Source organism: Apodemus sylvaticus, chromosome 16, assembly GCF_947179515.1.
Source record: "Apodemus sylvaticus chromosome 16, mApoSyl1.1, whole genome shotgun sequence".
Lineage (NCBI taxonomy): Eukaryota > Metazoa > Chordata > Mammalia > Rodentia > Muridae > Apodemus > Apodemus sylvaticus.
The window spans coordinates 49,014,277-49,032,590 of NC_067487.1; the positions used below are offsets into that span (position 1 = coordinate 49,014,277).

General features: G+C 38.3%; 1 protein-coding gene across 6 annotated transcripts in view; it reads left to right on the forward strand.

Annotated features, from left to right (window-relative positions):
• Gpbp1 (GC-rich promoter binding protein 1) overlaps positions 1 to 18,314 on the forward strand; it is a 722,682-nt gene that overhangs the window by 668,921 nt on the left and 35,447 nt on the right. For 4 of the 6 annotated variants that reach the window (XM_052159424.1, XM_052159423.1, XM_052159422.1 and 1 more), the window contains one exon: positions 8,192 to 8,311. The exons of the other annotated variants lie outside the window; for them this stretch is intronic. In XM_052159424.1, the coding sequence (XP_052015384.1) occupies positions 8,249 to 8,311 (63 nt within the window). In that variant the 5' untranslated portion in view covers positions 8,192 to 8,248. The remainder of the gene's footprint in view (positions 1 to 8,191; positions 8,312 to 18,314) is intronic. 6 annotated transcript variants of the gene reach the window in all.

An 18,314-nucleotide genomic window follows, 5' to 3' on the forward strand; every position in this document is an offset into this window, starting at 1 on the left:
TCAGAGCCTGAAATCATCTCTCATTTAAATTTTTTTGTCTATCCTCATGTAAACTTGGAGAGCAAGGATCTTTTCTCACTTGTACTGTTTATTGAGTGAAATTATGCAAAGCCAAAGGATCACTCACATTATTGATATTTTTTGAGGTTTAAACTTGGTATTTGTATTTTTATTCTAGGTGCTTAAGAGCTTGGGGACTAGTGAAATTTGTTTTTAACAGAATGATAGTCAAATTGATTTGTTGTCAGACCATTTTTCTTGTTTGTTTGCATCATTTATTGTATGAATATCTACATTTGTTTACCTGATAAAGACTTAGCTACTTTGACCCTTTTGAGAATTTTTTTTTTTTAATTTTTAATTGAACCACATGAATCTGAACACAGCTATTTTGTCATTTATTGCTAAGACACCAGAATCTTTTTTTTTTTTTCCTCCGGTTTTTCCGAGATGGTTTCTCTGTAGCCCTGGCTGTTCTGGAACTCACTCTGTAGATCAGGCTGGCCTCCAACTTAGAAATTGCCTGCCTCTGCTTCCCAAGTACTGGGATTAAAGGCTTGTGCCACCACTGCCTGGCTAAAACACCAGAATCCACTTTGAAATAAAGTGGTAAACACAATTTCCAGCTCAGAGGTTTTGGCAGGGAGACTGACATTTTTTATGTGCGCATGATACCTTTGTATAAAGGTAAGAGGACAAGTGTGTTCTCTCCTTTAACCTTTATTGTGGCTTCTGGAAATCAAACTTGGGTTTCCCCGTCTGACTGGCCCAGCTATGACTGTTTACATCAAATAATGTCTAACTATTATATGTCTGTTATGCCTTGTATTATTTGAGAGGAGGGAATGAAAGAAGGCAGGGTTTTCTTTTGTTTTTGTTTGGTTTTTCAAGACAGGGTTTCTGTGTATAGCCATGGTTATCTTAGAACTTAACTATAGAGCAGGCTGGCCTCAGAAATCCTCCTGCTTCTGTCTCTTTAGTGCTGGTGTGTGCTACTACTAACTGAAGTTTTAATTATTTGGTATTTCTAAGTTTTGTAGTATAAACTTGCTTTAGATCTGTGTAAGAAGGAATGTTACAGAATCCTTTTAGGGATTTATCAAACAGAGCTCTGAGAAAAAAATGCTAAGATGAAGCTTTGACAAGTAATTAGTAGGTGAGTGTTGAAATGATTCTGGAAACTGAATTAGGTTGAAAACTACTTGAATGTGCTTAAAAGACTTTCTTGTGTAAAGTAGATGTCTCCCCCCTCCCCACCAATGAAAAGGTGAGGTGGGGAGTAAAAGTGACTGCAAATGTTTTGATCTTAGTCTAGTTAAGGCAAAACTTTCCAAATACTTAATTTTCTAAGAAGACAATCTGTTTGCAACCTAAGGGGCCAGAGTTGATGGGGAGCAAATTTTGACTGTATTATTTGTTTTTCCCTGTGTACAATATTAAGACCTGCATTTTGTAGTTTTCTATAACTGTAATTCAGTAGTGTGTGACATGCTAAGCTAAAGATTGTGTGATTCTAGAAAGTTGGTCTGCCTTAAAACCCAATTATGAGGCTTGTTATTTTGTTGTAAATAGCAAAATTGCTATTTAAAGCATTTATTGAGGGCTGAGACAGCTCAGTGCATAATGGTCCAAGCTTGGTAGCTTGAATTTAGTCCTTAGAACACCTATAGTGTGAAAGAGAGAACCAAAGTTCTCTAATTTCTGGACAAGCTGTTGCACATACATGCCTCCCACTCCTCTCATCATGTATCTTTAAGGAGGGAGAAACAGTGCTAAATAGCATTATCTTTACGTATTGGACATCAAAGATAGTCTTGTGTCTTGGGCTGTGGGAATTTGAAAATACTAAACAGTGGCTACTCTTACTTTAAAGGATTAGCTACACGATATTGATCCTAGTATATAAATCTTCTAAAGTGAAATTCTACATATCATAAGGTAATTTTAAGTTTTCCAAGAATGTTGTTTTTATCATAATATTGCCATAAAGACATTTAGTGTTATATCACTGAACTAAGTCATTTGTGGGATTTCTTTTTTTTGTTTTGTTTTGTTTTTCTTAAACTTTTTGTTTGTTTGGGTTTTTTTGGATTTTTTTTTTCCCCGAGACTGGGTTTTTCTGTATAACACTGGCTGTCCTGGAGCTCACTCTAGATCAGGCTTGCCTCGAACTCAGAAATTTGCCCTGCCTCTGCCTTCCAAGTGCTGGGACTAAAAAAGGCATGTGCCACCACTGAGCCCTAGTAGTGTTAGGTGTAGGAAACACAAATTAAGGATAAACTTAATTACCCACTAAGGTTTGGATAAACACCAAGATCTTTTAAAACAATATTAAGACTATGGCTGTATTATAGCTTAATGAAGAAAATTTTATACATTTGTAAAATAAAAGCAGATTCAGTACTAAAGAGTAGGCAGTAGATTGCATATTTTAGTAAATTAGGGAAAGTTTGAGAGATTGGTCCTCCTTTGCTGAGATTATAGATGTATCACTGTCTTGACCTTAAAAGTGTATAAAGTACTTGGGGTTCTATTTCCAAGTTCTGTCATTTATTGGCTGTGGTTCAGGGATAGACTAACTTGACTATAATTCTAATTCTGCCCCCTTTATCCTTCCTTTTATAGAAACTTTTCAATGTTGGCACTTAAAGTTGGCTTGCAATTCTCTATATAGCAATGAATGACCTTGAGTTTGTAATCCCATGCTTTCTTAAGTGCTTAGGTTACAGACAGGTGATACTATTTATTCCTGGCTGTACTTTTTGGCTTTCTCAGGCTATCTTGTATCCTAGGTATCCTAGGCTGGTCATGAACTTACAGCAGTACTCTTCTTGTTTTAGCTTTCCAGTGCTGAAATTACAGACCATGGGGCCATTGGCACTTACTTTTCTAATAATAGTAAATACTTGGGAGGAAAAGTTATACTTGAAAGTTTCCTGAAGGGATCTGTGGCTGCAGACTAGTTTTACAATTATTCATTAACTTGTTGGGGCTTGACTGCTTATTTTGTGTCTTGTATCTTTCTTTGCTTAGTCCATTGTATTTGTTGGCCATTCAGTAAATTAATGGATTTGAATTAAAATTTGTCCCAGTTAATTCACACTGCAGTACAATTCTAGTTTAAAATTTACCATTACCACCTCTTAAAACACAAAGAGTCCCTGTAGATTGATTTGTTGAAGATTTGGTCTGCTTCAGTTTGTGAAGAAACCCAGTAAGAATAAATTTGTGTACTTAAATTTAAAAATTTTTTTGAGATTATGATTATTTCCCCCTTATCGCTCTTCCCTCTAAACCTTTCATTCACACTCTTTCCTTGCAAGTTCAAGGCCTCTTACTCTATCAAAGGAGGAAGCTCATGAGGCTTCAGCCTTAAACTTGCTTATTTTCTGTAGGGACTGGGGATGGGGATGTAGCTCAGATGCTATTGTTTTGGGAACATGAATCAAAGCCTTAAGATCACTTAAGAGACTAATCCACCAAATAACCAGGCCTTGTGGGGGAAGACTTGTAGCTTCAATACTTGGGAAGAGGAGGCAGGAGGATCAAGGTTATCCTTACTTGGTGAGGCCAGCCTGCTGTAAATGAAACCGAAACTTTTTTTTTGTTTGTTTTTTTGTTTGTTTTTTTGTTTTTCGAGACAGGGTTTCTCTGAATAGCCCTGGCTGTCCTGGAACTCACTCTATAGACCAGGCTGGCCTGGAACTCAGAAATCCGCCTGCCCCTGCCTCTGCCTCCCAGAGTGCAGGGATTACAGGCGTGGGCCACCACTGCCCGGCACCAAAACTACTAATAATATTTTTTGGTACTGAATTAATTGCAAATTGTCAGCTGCCCAGTGTGGATGCTCTATCCTATTAAGAGTACTTAGTAAAGTGCTCTTAACTGGTGATAGACATGTTTTAGCTCTACATCAGTCTTTATAAGATTTTGCCCCCTCCCTTCCTCCCTTCCTGGTGAATTTTAGTTGAAATCAAGATCTCATATATATACTCATACTACTGGGGTTAAATGTTGACTCAGCTTGAGCTGTTTTCCCAGCTTAAGCTATGTTTCAGCCCTGTAAAGTGTTTTTTTAAAGGTGTGTGTTTCTATTGTAAATATATTGTGTATTGCCCTCTATTCTTAGTCTCAACAAATTAAGTATTAAAGACATCCTGTTTCCAGAATATATTTCCAGTTTAAATAAATGGTTTCTTGGAGGGAAGAACATTTAGGCATGTATGTGTGCAGTTCTTTAATAAATACAACAGTTTTACAGTTTTCTTGTATGATTTGTAAGTAAATTGCAGAATAGTTCTGGTAAGTGGCAAACCTAGGAGGCCTTATTTGTATAATCAGAGTTTGATATCAGGAAAAAAAAAACTATTTTGTTCTGTGACCAAACTGTTTAAAAGTAGCCAAGCAATAGAATCCACCTGCCTCCCCTTGGCTTTTAAAGGTTATGCTCCCATATTCATGTGGTTTTTTTTTTTTTTTTTGGTATGACATTTAAAAAAAAGATTTACTTATTTTATGTATATGAGTACATTGTAGCTGTACTGATGGCTTTGAGACATCATGTGGTTGCTGGGAACTTGAATTTAGGACCTCCGCTCAATTTGGTTGGCCCAGGGCTAAGCCCCTGCTCCCTTCGTCCAAAAGATTTATTTATTATTATATCTAAGTATACACTGTAGCTGTCTTCAGATGCACCAGAAGAGGGCCTCAGATCTCTTTAGGATGATTGTGAGCCACCATGTGGTTGCTGGGATGAGCAGGATGAGCAGTCAGTGCTCATAACCACTGAGCCATCTCTCCAGCTCTTGATACAGCATTTAGTATACAGGATCTCACATAACCCAGGCTGGTGGCTTCAAGAACTGGCAGAGTAGTTGCAGATAACCTTGAGTTGAACTTTGCTAGGGTCATAGGTATATATATGTTGCCTAGATTTAAAATATATATATGTTTGTGTTTGTGTTTGTTTATATTTTGCCTGCCTGCCCATGGCATTGTGTATGTGTAAGTCAGATTTCCTGAAATTGGAGTTATTGACAATTGTGAGCAGCTGTGTGTGTGCCAGGTCCTTTAGAATAGTAACCATTCTTATTTCCCCCTTAAGGCAGATTTCAATGTATACCCCTGGCTGTCCTGGAACAGGACATATACCAGTGTATATTCAATGTATACCAGGCTGGCCTCAAACTCAGAGACTCTCACTCAGTCTCCCAAGTGCTCAGATTAAAAAAGCATGTGCCACCACTGCCCAGCTTCCCTCCTTTTTTAATCTCTTAATTACAACTACCCATAGCTTTAACACTCTTTAATGGTATCCCCAGCTAGCCCTTTCTTACTGCTTTACCTACCTTGACATTTTATCAAAATTAGTTCTATACTTATCCCTATCCCTTTCTATTCTTCTTCCCTTCCAATCCTAATCTTAGTTACTAAAATCCAAGTATGCTCCATACTATTTTTGATTGTTTAAACTCGTTTGTTTTTTAAAGATTTATTTATATATATTAGTACACTGTAGCTGTCTTCAGACACACCAACAAAGGGCATCAGATCCCATTACAGATGGTTGTGAGCCACCCTGTGGTTGCTGGGATTTGAACTTGGGACCTGGAAGAGCAGTCATTGCTTCTAACCACGGAGCCATTTCTCCAGCCCCTGATTGTTTAAATTCTTAACAGCTATTGAAGTTAAAGGGGCCACTGTTGTTAACTGGCAAGTACATAGTGGTAATATCCAGCAGCTATTGCTGTTCTCAACAGTTAATATTCTACTATCCGGTGGTAAAGAGACTCAAAAGGCAACCCAAAGTGGGGAACTATTCACTGAACTGTGTACTTCAACTTTGCCATACCCAAGTACCATTTGAAGAGGGCAAATGTGTCAGAATAAACCTCTAGAATAAACCAGAATAAAGCTGATAAAACCATCTTTAAAAATCACCTTTAAAATCATTGAAATAACCCCAGAGGCATAAGTGTGAACACAGTAACATGAAAATAGAAAGCAACATTACCTATCATACATACAGTAATGACATCTAGTAAGAGTGAGTCCTGATAGAATGCCAGACAATGCAAAAGAATGATTTTTTTAAAGTGCGTTCAGAGAGATGAAAGAAGAAAGTAAGATTCTGATTGAAAATAACAAAATAGAAAAAAGGAAACAAGACCACACAAGATATGGAACTGTATTATTTTTTTTAAGAGATTGAAATATTAGAGGAAAAAAAAGATCTGAAATTCTGGAAACGAAAAACATTGTAAGTCAAAAAAAAACTTTGTGGAATAGAATAGAATAGAATAGAATAGAATGAGTCAAAAAGATAAAATATCTGAGCTTGAAGGCATGATCTGGAGATCATGCACTGGATAAACTAGTGAGAAGCTACCAATGGAATTCCAACATCCTTATTTCATTCTGAAAAGACCAGATTCATTAGTGGTTGTGGAGGTTCACCTATAATCCCATTGGCAGAGAGAGAAGATTCCAGGAGCAATCTGGCTTGGTAGACCTGCTGAGTTTTTGAGATTGAGGTTCAAACTCAGTAAATACATTGAGAATGGTTGAGAAAGACTTCTATTCTCCATGATGTGAATATACCTACACACCTGAGCCTTAGCATGCACACACACATGTCAAAGAATGAACATACTTCACAGCTGGACCAGTTTATTTTTGTTTTTTGTTGTTGTTGTGTTTTTTTTTTTTTTTTTTGATTTGTTTTTTTGATTTGTTTTTTTCTAGACAGGGTTTCTCTGTGTAGCCCTCGCTGTCTTGGAGTTCACTCTGTAGACCAGGCTGGCCTCAAACTCAGAAATCCACCTGCCTCTGCCATCCGAGTGCTGGGATTAAAGGTGTGTGCCAGCACTGCCCGGCTGGTATTTAAGTTTTTAATGACTAACATTGCATTATGTGCCACATTTTGCTTATTCTTTTGTCTGTTCATGGAAATTTGAGATTCTACCTTTTGACAGTTCTGAAGTGCTGCTGCAAACATTAGTATACAAATTGCTAAGTATGATTTTTCAGTTCTTTGATCATACTGAATTGTGGACAATAGGATAATTATGTATTTAACATTCTGAAGGATTGCCAAATGAATAGTGGCTGTACAATCTTAAATTCATAACTAATATACAAGGGTCCGGTTTCTTTTTTCTTTTTTTTTTCTTTTCTAGATGGTCTTGGCTATCCTGGAACTCACTATGTAGACTAGGCTAGCCTCAAACTCAGAGATCTGCCTGTCTCCTGAGTGCTGGGATTAGTGTGAGACACTACACTCAGCTGCAACTGATCTTTTTAATAACTAGAACATTATGGGAAAAGAGAAATTTACATATTTAAAGATCTTACTGGGCCTTATTTGCTCTTTCAGAAATTGGGAATCCCTTTTCTATAGAAAAAGAACATGTCTAGATGGGCTGTAAGTAGGCTTTGTAGATGTATGAGAGGAAGAAGGAAACAGAAGAAAAAGATGAGGGAGACAGCAGTAGATAATCAATTGGTTCATAGTGATTACTTCTTTTTGGGCAAGGATGAAGTTGGAGAGGAACTTCATTACTAGGGTATTTGAAACTGGTCTGTTTAGAAGGTTGGTGGATTACCTTTTCCCTTTTTGGGGTGATGTGGGGGAGGGATGGCAACAAGTAATTTCAGATTGGTGATGTGGAATTTTAGTATGGGAAACTTCATTTTTTTTTCCACTCCTGAGATAGTGTTTCTCTGTGTAGTGCTTGCTGTTCTGGAACTTGCTGTATAGACTGGGTAGGCCTAGAACTCAAGAAATCTGCCTGTATCTGCTTCCCAAGTGCTAGATTAATTGTTGGGATCAAAGGTGTTGTGTATCACCCCTGCTTGGCTGGGAAACTACATTTTTCTGTTTGGTCTGTTGGAGTCTACTTCAGGAACTTAGTTTAAAACAATGGCCTCCTACTATGATTTAGCAATTGCAAATGGAATCTTACAATTTGGTCATTGTAGTTTAGTTTTTTTCTTGTGAGACAGGATCTCTTACTACATAGCCACAGCTGTTCTGGAGCTTGCTATATAGATTAGGCTGTCTTTGAGTGCTGGGCTTTACAGGCATGTGTCACCAATGCCCAGCCAGTTGTAATTTCAGAGAGATACAACATGAGGATACAATTTTGGCCAGAAACTACAGATCTAATTTTTTTCCATTTTTATGTGACAGGGACTTGCCATGAGGTGTTGAAGCCTTGTTTCACTGAGTTGGAGAGACTGGACCTAAATGGCGCAGCATGACTTTGCTCCAGCCTGGCTTAATTTTCCTACTCCTCCATCATCAACAAAGGTACTTTCCCCCCTGCATCTCTGCCTTTCTGTCTGCCTCTATTTTGCTCATGTTGTACACAAATGAAATCAAAATGTGAAGACTTGGGGTGGAGTGGAGTGTGGCTCAGTGGTAAGAGTTCTACCCTCACTTGTACAAGGCCTGGGTTTAACTCACAATATAAGGAGAAAAGTGAAAAAGTTTCTATGCCCTATCTTTGTTCAGGGTGGCTTTTGCAGTGCTGAGAGTCTATATATTTTAATTTTAATAACTTTGAACTTATCTTTTTAAAAATAATTTGTATTACTTTTCTGCTAAGTAGTTAATGATACCTTAGCATACACGGAATACCTTAAAAGTTTACAGAGTACTTTGCCAGATATTTAATTTAATCATACTATCATGAATGTTATGCTTTAGATTTATTCCTATTACTTGTTCCCTGAATTTTAATTACTGACCTCTGTTAGGAACAGAAGAGAAATGATTGTATTCCAGAGTAAGGGACATGGGCACAGTCATTCTGAGATGAAAAAAAAATTAGGGCTTCTGTATTGCATACTGACTTCTTGGGAAAGCTGTCTGCCTCATTTGATATCACAACTCCTGGTTGCTGTGTTTTCAACAATGCCCTAAGGCATAAATTGTTCCTTGTTCTGACTCAGTTTAATTAGATAAAGGGTGATTTTTGAGCCCAGTCTTTGAAGTTTATTCTGACCTCAGAAGGAAGTCTTAGTTGTTTGCCTGGTTTTCTCTGTTATCTGGTTTATTGGTTTAGCTTATTGCTCTTTGTTGAGAGTTGCCCAAATCTCTATTGTTCTGAGGGTACTGTGAGGCTTAAACTTTTCCTCATGCTGTGTTTTGAAGAGCTCCTTTGAACACCGCTTTTTAACCATTGTAAAGATCTACTTATAAGGCAGCTGAACTAAGAAAAATTTGGACCTTAGTATTCTTGGCCTGAAAAATCTGAAATAGATAGAACTTTAAGTTATGAATGGAGGTTGGGCAGAGAAAAAGAACCGTGGTTTCATGACTACTCACTTGGAATATAACCTCTTTCAGTTGGACAGAAAAATCCTTATCTACAGTTATAGGGGCACTGGAGAGTAGGTGATGGTTCAAGTGCTACATATCATAAAACAGTCAGTGGAGAAATTGGTAAAAACAAAGTAAACATGTAAAGTCTCTAAAATTTTCCTGAGCACACATAGCAAATGAAGAGACATTGATTCAAGACATACTAATTCATAATAAGAATGGCCATAGTTCATGATATGAATTATGTTTATTAACATTCAAGACTTAATTGGCATTGGCTTTTTTCAAAATAGCCAGTTCTCCAGAGTTAAGAATCAACCCACCAAATTCAGGAATTATAGGCATACCCATCACCCTTTTTTGTTCTTCCTCTCTGTCTTATTTTCTCTTCTCCTTTCCTCTTTGTGTTAACAAGAGAATGGGGAAGAACACATTTTGGTTTTTTTTTCTATTTGTAATACAAAACATCTCTGACCAGATTTTTTTCTTTTTCTTATTCACTAGGCAATTTTGTAGTGGTTACCAATTGGATAGCCTACAATATAATTATGATTGGGTTAGAATCAACTGACTTGTTAGTGGTGTCTATAATGTTGTTTGTTTGGTTGACTTATTGAAGCTATCTTACTTGCCCAGGATGGCTTTGCCTTTTCAATCATGCTTCTTTCAGGTGGAATTTTCTGGTCTGTGCCACCATAGCCCTTCTGACTAACTGATAAACCTCTTCCATCTGTCACATGAACTTCTAGGATGCCTTAGAGAACTCAGCATAGTATTCGCTTGCCCTATAAAGGACATAGATGAATAGAATGAATTATTGGGAAAATCCTTTCAGAAACTTTCCCAGACTGTCTGTGGGCACACAGTAATCATTAGCATAATCTCTGGAGTAGTTAAAAGAACTCATGATGATGAGTAAGAAAAAATAGTCTTATCACCTGGGGATTTCTACAGCTTTTAGGAGGTTTGTAACAAGGTACAGGGACAGAGACCAAAAATATTTCATGTACTAAACACATACATAGCAGAGATCAAATCTAATAACTTGTTTCTACTCTATTTAAAGTTAAAGAATACCATATTTTACCTAGTTTAATAACAGCTAACTTATTCTAAGAGGCCCTCTAATTCTCATAAAGAAAGAAAAGTATTTTCAAATTAATCTAGAATCTAGATTGGGCAGATTACTCCTTGCTAGAAACAGTCCATCTTGCTTAACCATCGTCTACTTTATTTCTTTGTATTGTAGAGGAATCCATCCAGCCTTGATTGTATACTTGTTTGTTAATCTGAGCCTTTACTATGGTCAGGTAGCTGATTAGTACTTTTAGTATATAGGTAGTTTTTATAAAAATTATTAAAAATAACTTAGGAGAATGATTTTAGTTTGGAAATTGTTCCCTTAAAATGTGTTGAGCTATTTACCTAGACATTAGTATTTAGTTTGAAGATAAATGTTAGTGATCATCTAAGCTCAGTGTCATATACAAGTTTCTTTGGAGTGATAAGTTACTCATTCCTTTTTACATAGTTAATTAGTGTGAAACTGGAATAGAATCTAGACTTCTTATTCTCTGTTTTTGACATAGGATTCATTTTGGAATTAGAGAAAACAAAAAGACTTGAAATTGTTAGGGAAGAGGACTTACTGAAGAATCATTTATTTTTAAAATTTCATTACCCCCCACCCGCCTTTTTAAGACAAGGTTTTTCCTGACTGTCCTGGAACTCACTGTGTAGACCAGGCTGACTTCAAGACAAACAGATTCACCTGCCTCTGTCTCTGCTTCTGCCTCCCTACTGCTGGGATTAAAGGCAAGTGTCACTATGCCTGACTTATTTATTTATTTTTTTAAGCCTTGGCTGACCTGGAACTCTCTGTAGACCAAACTGGCCTCCCAGAGATCCACCTGCCTCTGCCTCTCAAGTGCTGGTGCCACTACTTCCATCAGGGTTAGAGGTTAGGGATTAGGAAAAAAATTATTTCTTAACCCAAGGTCTCAAGTTTTTTTTATCCTGCTGTCTTTACTTCCCAAGTGCTGGGATTGATTATAGGTGTGTTCCGTCACATCCAACCTAGATTAATTTTGTTAACTGTTTTTGTGCTTATTTTCCCATGCATAGTTCATACAGTCTGTGCTAACCTTTTCTCAGAACTCTAGTTGCTTATACCTATCCACTTTATAGGCAACCCACCCCTCAACTCCTCATTTGGAGTTTGTACACATAGGTTTCTTGATTACCCTTCTCTCTCTCTCTCTCTCTCTCTCTCTCTCTCTCTCTCTCTCTCTCTCTCTCTGTCATTTTGTGTAAGATAATATGAGGCTTAGTCTATTTGTAAAAAAGTCTTATGACTAACATAAAGCATATAACCAAAAGCTATTTGGAAAGTAAAATTGCCATTAAAAAAGTATGTAAGTAGCCGGGCAATGGTGGCCCATGCCTTTAATCCAGATGGACGGACCGGAAGCTGGTGGAGACCTTGATGGAGCCTGTTTAGGCAGAGTGTAGTGGGCAGGCAGTCAAATAAGAGAAGGAAGCGCCGGGTGGTGATGGCGCCTTTACTCTCAGCACTTGGGATGCAGAGGCAGGTGGATTTCTGAGTTGGAGGCCAGCCTGGTCTACAGAGTGAGTTCCAGGATAGCCAGGGCTACACAGAGAAACCCTGTCTCAAAAAACCAAATCCAAAAAACCAAAAAAAAAAAAAAAAAAAAAAAGGTTTGTAAGTCTTATTACTTAAACATTAATATCCCAGAGTAAGGGCAGCGAATTGTTAAAGTGCAGTAAACTCTTAGTGCTTTTCTGAAATGGGGAGTATTACTAAACTGTAGAGTCATTCATGATGATAGATTTTGATTCTGTTTAAGCTGAGTTTAGCTAACTACCCATCCCACACTTAAGGTCTAACCATGCTAGGCAAGCACCATACTCTGCCGCTGAGCTAGTGCTCTTTACTATTTGTTTATTTAAGCATTTCTAAAAGAGAGGTTTTTTTTTTTTTTTTTCCCTCTCTCCGAGACATGGTTTCTCTGTGTAGCCCTGGCTGTCCTGGAACTCTCTCTGTAGACCAGGCTGGCCTCGAACTCAGAAATTCACCTGCCTCTGCCTCCCAGAGTGCTGGGATTACAGGCGTGCGCCACCACTGCCTGGCTTGTTTTGTTTTTTTAATTAGAACCTCAGTTTTTTTCCCCATCTTATCACTAATCTTAGATTTTTGTTTGTCATTAACTGCTTGTTTCTATACTGAGATTTTTATTTTTGTTTGTATCATGTCTCTGCTTTTAATTTTGAGTAAGTGGAACAAACATTACTATTGTGTACTTTAGTTCAGTATAATGGTAGTCCTCAGTTTTTTGTTTGGACTGATGTACAGATAGATGAATTAAGGGTGATATTATAACTGTGGCTGTGTGCCTGAGATAATGTGGTATTTTAGCTCCATCATGTGGTCAAAATAAAAACTACATGTGCCTGGTTATGCCTGTACCTTAGGGTGGTTTATATAGTGTTTTTGCATATAGAGCTAATTAAAATAAGTTTCAATTGCCTTTTTACTAGTACATACTTTCATGGTTGTTCTGTAAGCAGTTGCTTTAAATTTTTTTCGAATTCCTTAATATTTTTTCCCCGAATTTTATCTTATGAGTATACATGAGTCTGCATGTATGTTTGTGTACCATGCACATACATGGAAAGAAGAGAGGTGGAACTGGAGTTACAGATGATTGTGATCTACTATGTGGATTCTCTGGAAGAGCAGCAAGTGCTCTTAACAAAGTAGTGGACTCTCCTTCCCTCACTCCCCCTCCCCCCAATCTCTGTGAGTTTGTTTGTTTCTACCATGTGCATGTGGAGGTCAGGATAACTTGTGGAGTTGTCTCATACCACATGGGTTCTAAGGATAGCAACCACCTTCACCCATTTAGCCTAGTTGGATCGGGCCTGCAGTAAAAACAACATTTCCGTAAGGTATAGTAGCACATCTTTAATTTCAGCAATTAGGAGGTAGAGGCAGGTACATCTCTTGAGTTTGAGGTTCGTGCGGTATGTATACCAAATTCTGCTCCAGGCCAGCTTGGGTTATATGGTGAGACCATCTTAAACAGTAACAAAGACCAAAAACCAAAGCATTTTGGGCTGGGGAGATACTCTAGGTAAAAAGGCTTACTGTGGGAGTATGAGGACCTGATTTTCATCCTGGAAAATCTGGTCAGTGCCTTTTAAATTCCAGCACTGGGGGAGAGTGAGACAAGTCCCTGGGAACTCCTGAGTCACCCCAGTCTAATTGGCAATTTCCAGGTCAGTGAGGGTCCACATCTCATCATTTAATATAGAAGAGATAAGCAATCTCTGAACAGATTACTATAAATTTCATAGTAGTAACTGTTAGAAAAAGAAGATCCCAGGAGTGCATTGTTAAAAGGATAGATGAGCTGGAGTTGTACTTTGCTGGCTGGCCTTTGTATAGTGTGCTCAAGGCCCCTAGGTCCAGCCTCCTGCCTTGTAAGAAAGCAAGAAAGGGCAAAAGGCATGTTGTGGTTGTAGAAAATTTAAAACACGATGCATTTCTACTAAAGGTGAAAACTGCGTATCTGTATTTTAGTATTATTTATGTGGCTATCAAGAGTATCATTACCCACTTTGAAGTTTTATTTATTTAAAAATACAAGATCTTTGCGTATCTCTGAGTGGCTTCAGATTTATTCAGTTTAGAAGCCCAGCTAGGTTTGCATCTGAGGCTGACGTCGAATTTACAGTCTTCCTGTCTTAACTGCCTAGTATGGTCTATTACACTGGATCAGCCTGGTTATTTCTTCTTTCATGACCACAATTAAAAAGCAGTGGTTATAGTAAGACTATTTTAATACTTATTAGGTTAAGCAGGCTTGTATTGAAAATACCTTTTAATTGCATCTTAGTAGAATAAGGGAATCCCAAAATTCAGACTGGTAGTTCAGTTAATTGAAGTATCATTGTGGGATATACTATGTAGACTTTTTTCCTGTGTTTATATGAATTTTTATTGAGGTATAGTAGTGAACAGAGAAAATAGAAGAAACTGTTTTTGGTTTTGAAAACATGCTGGCCTCAAACTCTAGCTGAGAGATGACCTTTATTTTTCTCTGGCCTTCTTCCCTCCCTCCTGTTTGCTGGGACTGTTAAGTATGTTTTACTGTGTCCATTTTTGGCATACTAGGCATCAAATCTAGTGATAAGCACTTGCTGACTGAGCTGTATCCCCAATTCCTAATTCTAGGAATTAAAATTCTTTTTCATTAATGATCCATTTGTTCTGTAGGTTTTAAGATTTGGCTTTGTATCCTGTGTGGTCTGTTTTAGAAAACAGTTCTTGGAGTGCTGAAGAGACTGTATTTTTCAATGTTTAGATCTAATTTTCTATAGAGACCCATTTCTAAGTAGGGATATAGGTTGGGAGAAGAGAAGTAATTTCCCCTAAAGTATTAGAGCTGCATACATCCTGTAGATAACTCATTTTTAAGATTTGTCTTTTGGTTTTTTGGCCAGGCTGTGGATGAATATGCCTTTATTCCTATTTTTTGTGAGGCAGAGACAATCTAATCTCCGAGACTTCCAGACAGCCTGGTCTACAGAGCGAGTTCCTGGACATCCAGGACTCTATAGTCTGTTTCAAAGAAAAAAAAAACTTGTGAAGGGGACTTAAAAAGAGAGAGGGGTTTAGGGAATGTGACATGGGGGTGTGGGGGAAGGGGGAGTTTAGGTGGGCTCATGCCCAGGCACCTCTTCCACTGAGGGACCACAGGCACACAGACATGGTATATTGGTATATTCAGGGCAGAGGATGGGAGTTAATGGTATAGTGGAGGTAGAGAAAGGCAGAGAGAGAGAGAGAGAGAGAGAGAAAAAGAGAGAGAGAGAGAGAGAGAGAGAGAGAGAGAGAGAGAGAGAAAGAGAAGAGAGAGAGAAAAAGAGAGAGAGAGAGAGAAAGAGAGAGAAAAGAAAGTGGAGCGGAGGAGTAGAGGCCGGCCTTGACCATGTGGAGAGAGGGGGGAGGAGAGGAGAACCCAAGGGGCAGAGAGATGAGAGTATGATGAGAGAGGAGGGGCAAGTAGCCCCTTTTATAGTGGGCCAGGTCTATGGGGCGGGGCATACCTGGCTGTTGCCTCTGCCTCCCAGAGTGCTGGGATTACAGGCATGTACCACCACCACACTTTCAATCCCAGTATTTTAGAGGTAGGGGCAAGCAGTTCTCTGTGAGTTTGAGGCCAGCCGGGTCTATAAAGCAAGTTCAGGGCAGAAACCCTGTTTTGGAAAACCAAAACTCCGAACAAAAAAAAAACCTTATTGTTTGTTTCAGAGGAAGTTGTTACTTGATGTTTATTCATGCAGACATGACTGTAAGAAATGGTCCATGGGAAAAGCAGTAGTGTATTGGCAGCTTTAGCACTTATAATGAATAGGGATGCACAGGTGGGCATATGGTAGATTTCCTCTCCCAGCTACCTACTCATCAGTCCTTACATACTCTTGGCTGAACCTGATTTTTCATATGATGTTCCAATTTTGTCAGATGCCAATTAATTGCTGAAACCAATTCAATTTGTCTGGTACAGCATGTAAGTAAGGCTACTGTCACTATTCCTCGCAATAGCAGGAGGTGGCCAGAATTCACCAAGCTGTGGAAAAGTGCTGGATGGTAGAGAGGTGTAGATGTTACATGTGCTTTTTCTAGACAGACAAGGTAGGCTTGGAGTCATGTATTACCAGTTCAAGGCAGCCTGAAGCAACTAACATTAGGTGTTATTGTTGCATATTATAAAACCAAACGTTGGATCTAGACAAGCCTATGGAGGTAAACTAGAGAGAGAAGGTTAAGATATTGATTCCTCAATTCTAACATGTAAATACCCTAGTTAATGGACACTTGTTAATCCAGTTTTGAGGTTGTTTTTGTTGTTGTTTTGTTAGTGATAGGCTAATAGGTTTTTTTTTCTGTACTTTATCTTTGAGAAAGTTAGGCACAAGTTAGAATGGGCTCTGGTATAAAATGATTAAGACCTTGTATTTTGGGTGGGCTCAGCCAAGAGTGTACAGACTCTTTGGTACTATCGTAGATTGTCCCTCACAATAGCTGTGACTCATAATACTAAATGTAACTAACTGGTGATGTTAAATGTCTTTTTCCTTTAAAGTGTGCGCCCGTAATAGCTATAGCAGCTCCTCTTTTCATCCTAGTATGCCAGTTTTTTTTTTTTTTTCTTTTAGTTAAGGTGCTTTTAAGCAGTCACAAATACCCACTCCCACCCTTCAGAAGCTATTTGAGGGGCAAGGCTCAGCACTCCAGGGGCGGGGGTGAGAGTTTGAGGTCAGTTTGTTTGAGTTCTGGGACATCCAGAGCTATATAATAGAGAGACTGTTTCAAAGCAAAGGACCTAACTAAAATGTTGAATATAACTGAGTTTGGTGTACACCTGTTATCTGAAGGATAAGATAAGGCAAAGGGATTTCCAGGAGATTCAGGCCAGATTCAGACAATATAGCATGACTCTGAAGCATGGCTTTTTTTAAGGAATGGAGTATTGCTGGATGCTGCCTTCCATGCTTGGCATGGCTGCTCACATTCATAGCAGTTGTGAAAGAAATACAAGATTTTGCCCGCTCTCCTTGCATTAGGAACGGGGAGGGACTCTACAAGGTTCTCACTCACCCCTTCCCTAGAATGTATAGGTAGCCGGTGTTTGCTGATAAAGCAGACATTTTCTTCACTGGTGTAGCACTGTTATGCCCATGCTTTTGTAAAAACCCACTTTTGCTACTCTGAGCAATCTTAATGAAATGCAGTGAGCCACCAGAACAACGATGATAGCAAAAGCATAAATGTAGAAAGGGTCAGCAGGAGGGGGGCAAGAGAGTGATGGGCTTGAATCTGATCAAACTTTAAGGGTAAGAAAACCATAATGAAACATCATTATATAGAATTAATATACGCTAATAAAAACAAAGGATGAGTTCAGAAATTAAATTTCCTTTAAGCATATATATGTAAGTGAACTTTTTGTAAAGTTATAGTTAATGAGTTTCATTATGGGGTATTACATACACAACTTTAATTTGTTCTTATTTCTTTGTAGGTAGACATTTTATTTGTTAATGGAAATAAATAATTCATTAATGGAAGTAAATTAAGATTTTTAAAACCTCTATCCCTTGTGGGAGGTATGTCATGATAACATCTTTTAGCTTTCTGGGTATGGGTTGTAGTTCCTGGTCTCCACTTTGCTCCCACTCCCATGGGTGTGGGTGAGTGTGGATGTGTGAGACAGTAGTAGGAATTTGATCTCAGGCCTCACATGGTCTGCTTCTTGCAAAGACTAAATTAAAGAACAACCACTTCAAGGCTCCTTGTTCATAATTTTTGCATCTAAATAATTAATGGCTTATAAACTTTTTTAAAAAATGTTTTTAAAAATTTTTGTGTATGAACGTTTGGCCTGCCTGCATGTCTGTATTTGCCACATGTGGGTCTGGTACCCATGGAGGTCAGAAGAGGGGGGTCAGATACTTTAAACTGGAGTCAAAGTTACTGTGTGGGTGCTGGGAATTATACCCTGGTCCTCTATAATAAGTGCAGCTAGTGCTTTTAATATCTGAGTCATCTCTGCAGCTACAGTCTCACCACCCTCACCTGGGTGTCCTGGACTCAACTCACAGATGGTGATCTTCTGTCTCCCAAGCACTGGGATGTGTGGAGTACCATGCCTAGCTTGATTCATTTGTTTAAAAAGATTTATTTATTACGTGTAAGTACACTGTAGCTGTCTTCAGACACTCCAGAAGAGGGCATCAGATCCCATTACAGATGGTTGTGAACCACCATGTACTTGCTGGGAATTGAACTCGGGATCTTCAGAAGAGCAGTCAGTGCTCTTAACCCCTGAGCCATCTCTCCAGCCCCATTTTTTTTAAACACTTTTTTAAAAATAAATTATTTATTATTATATGTATA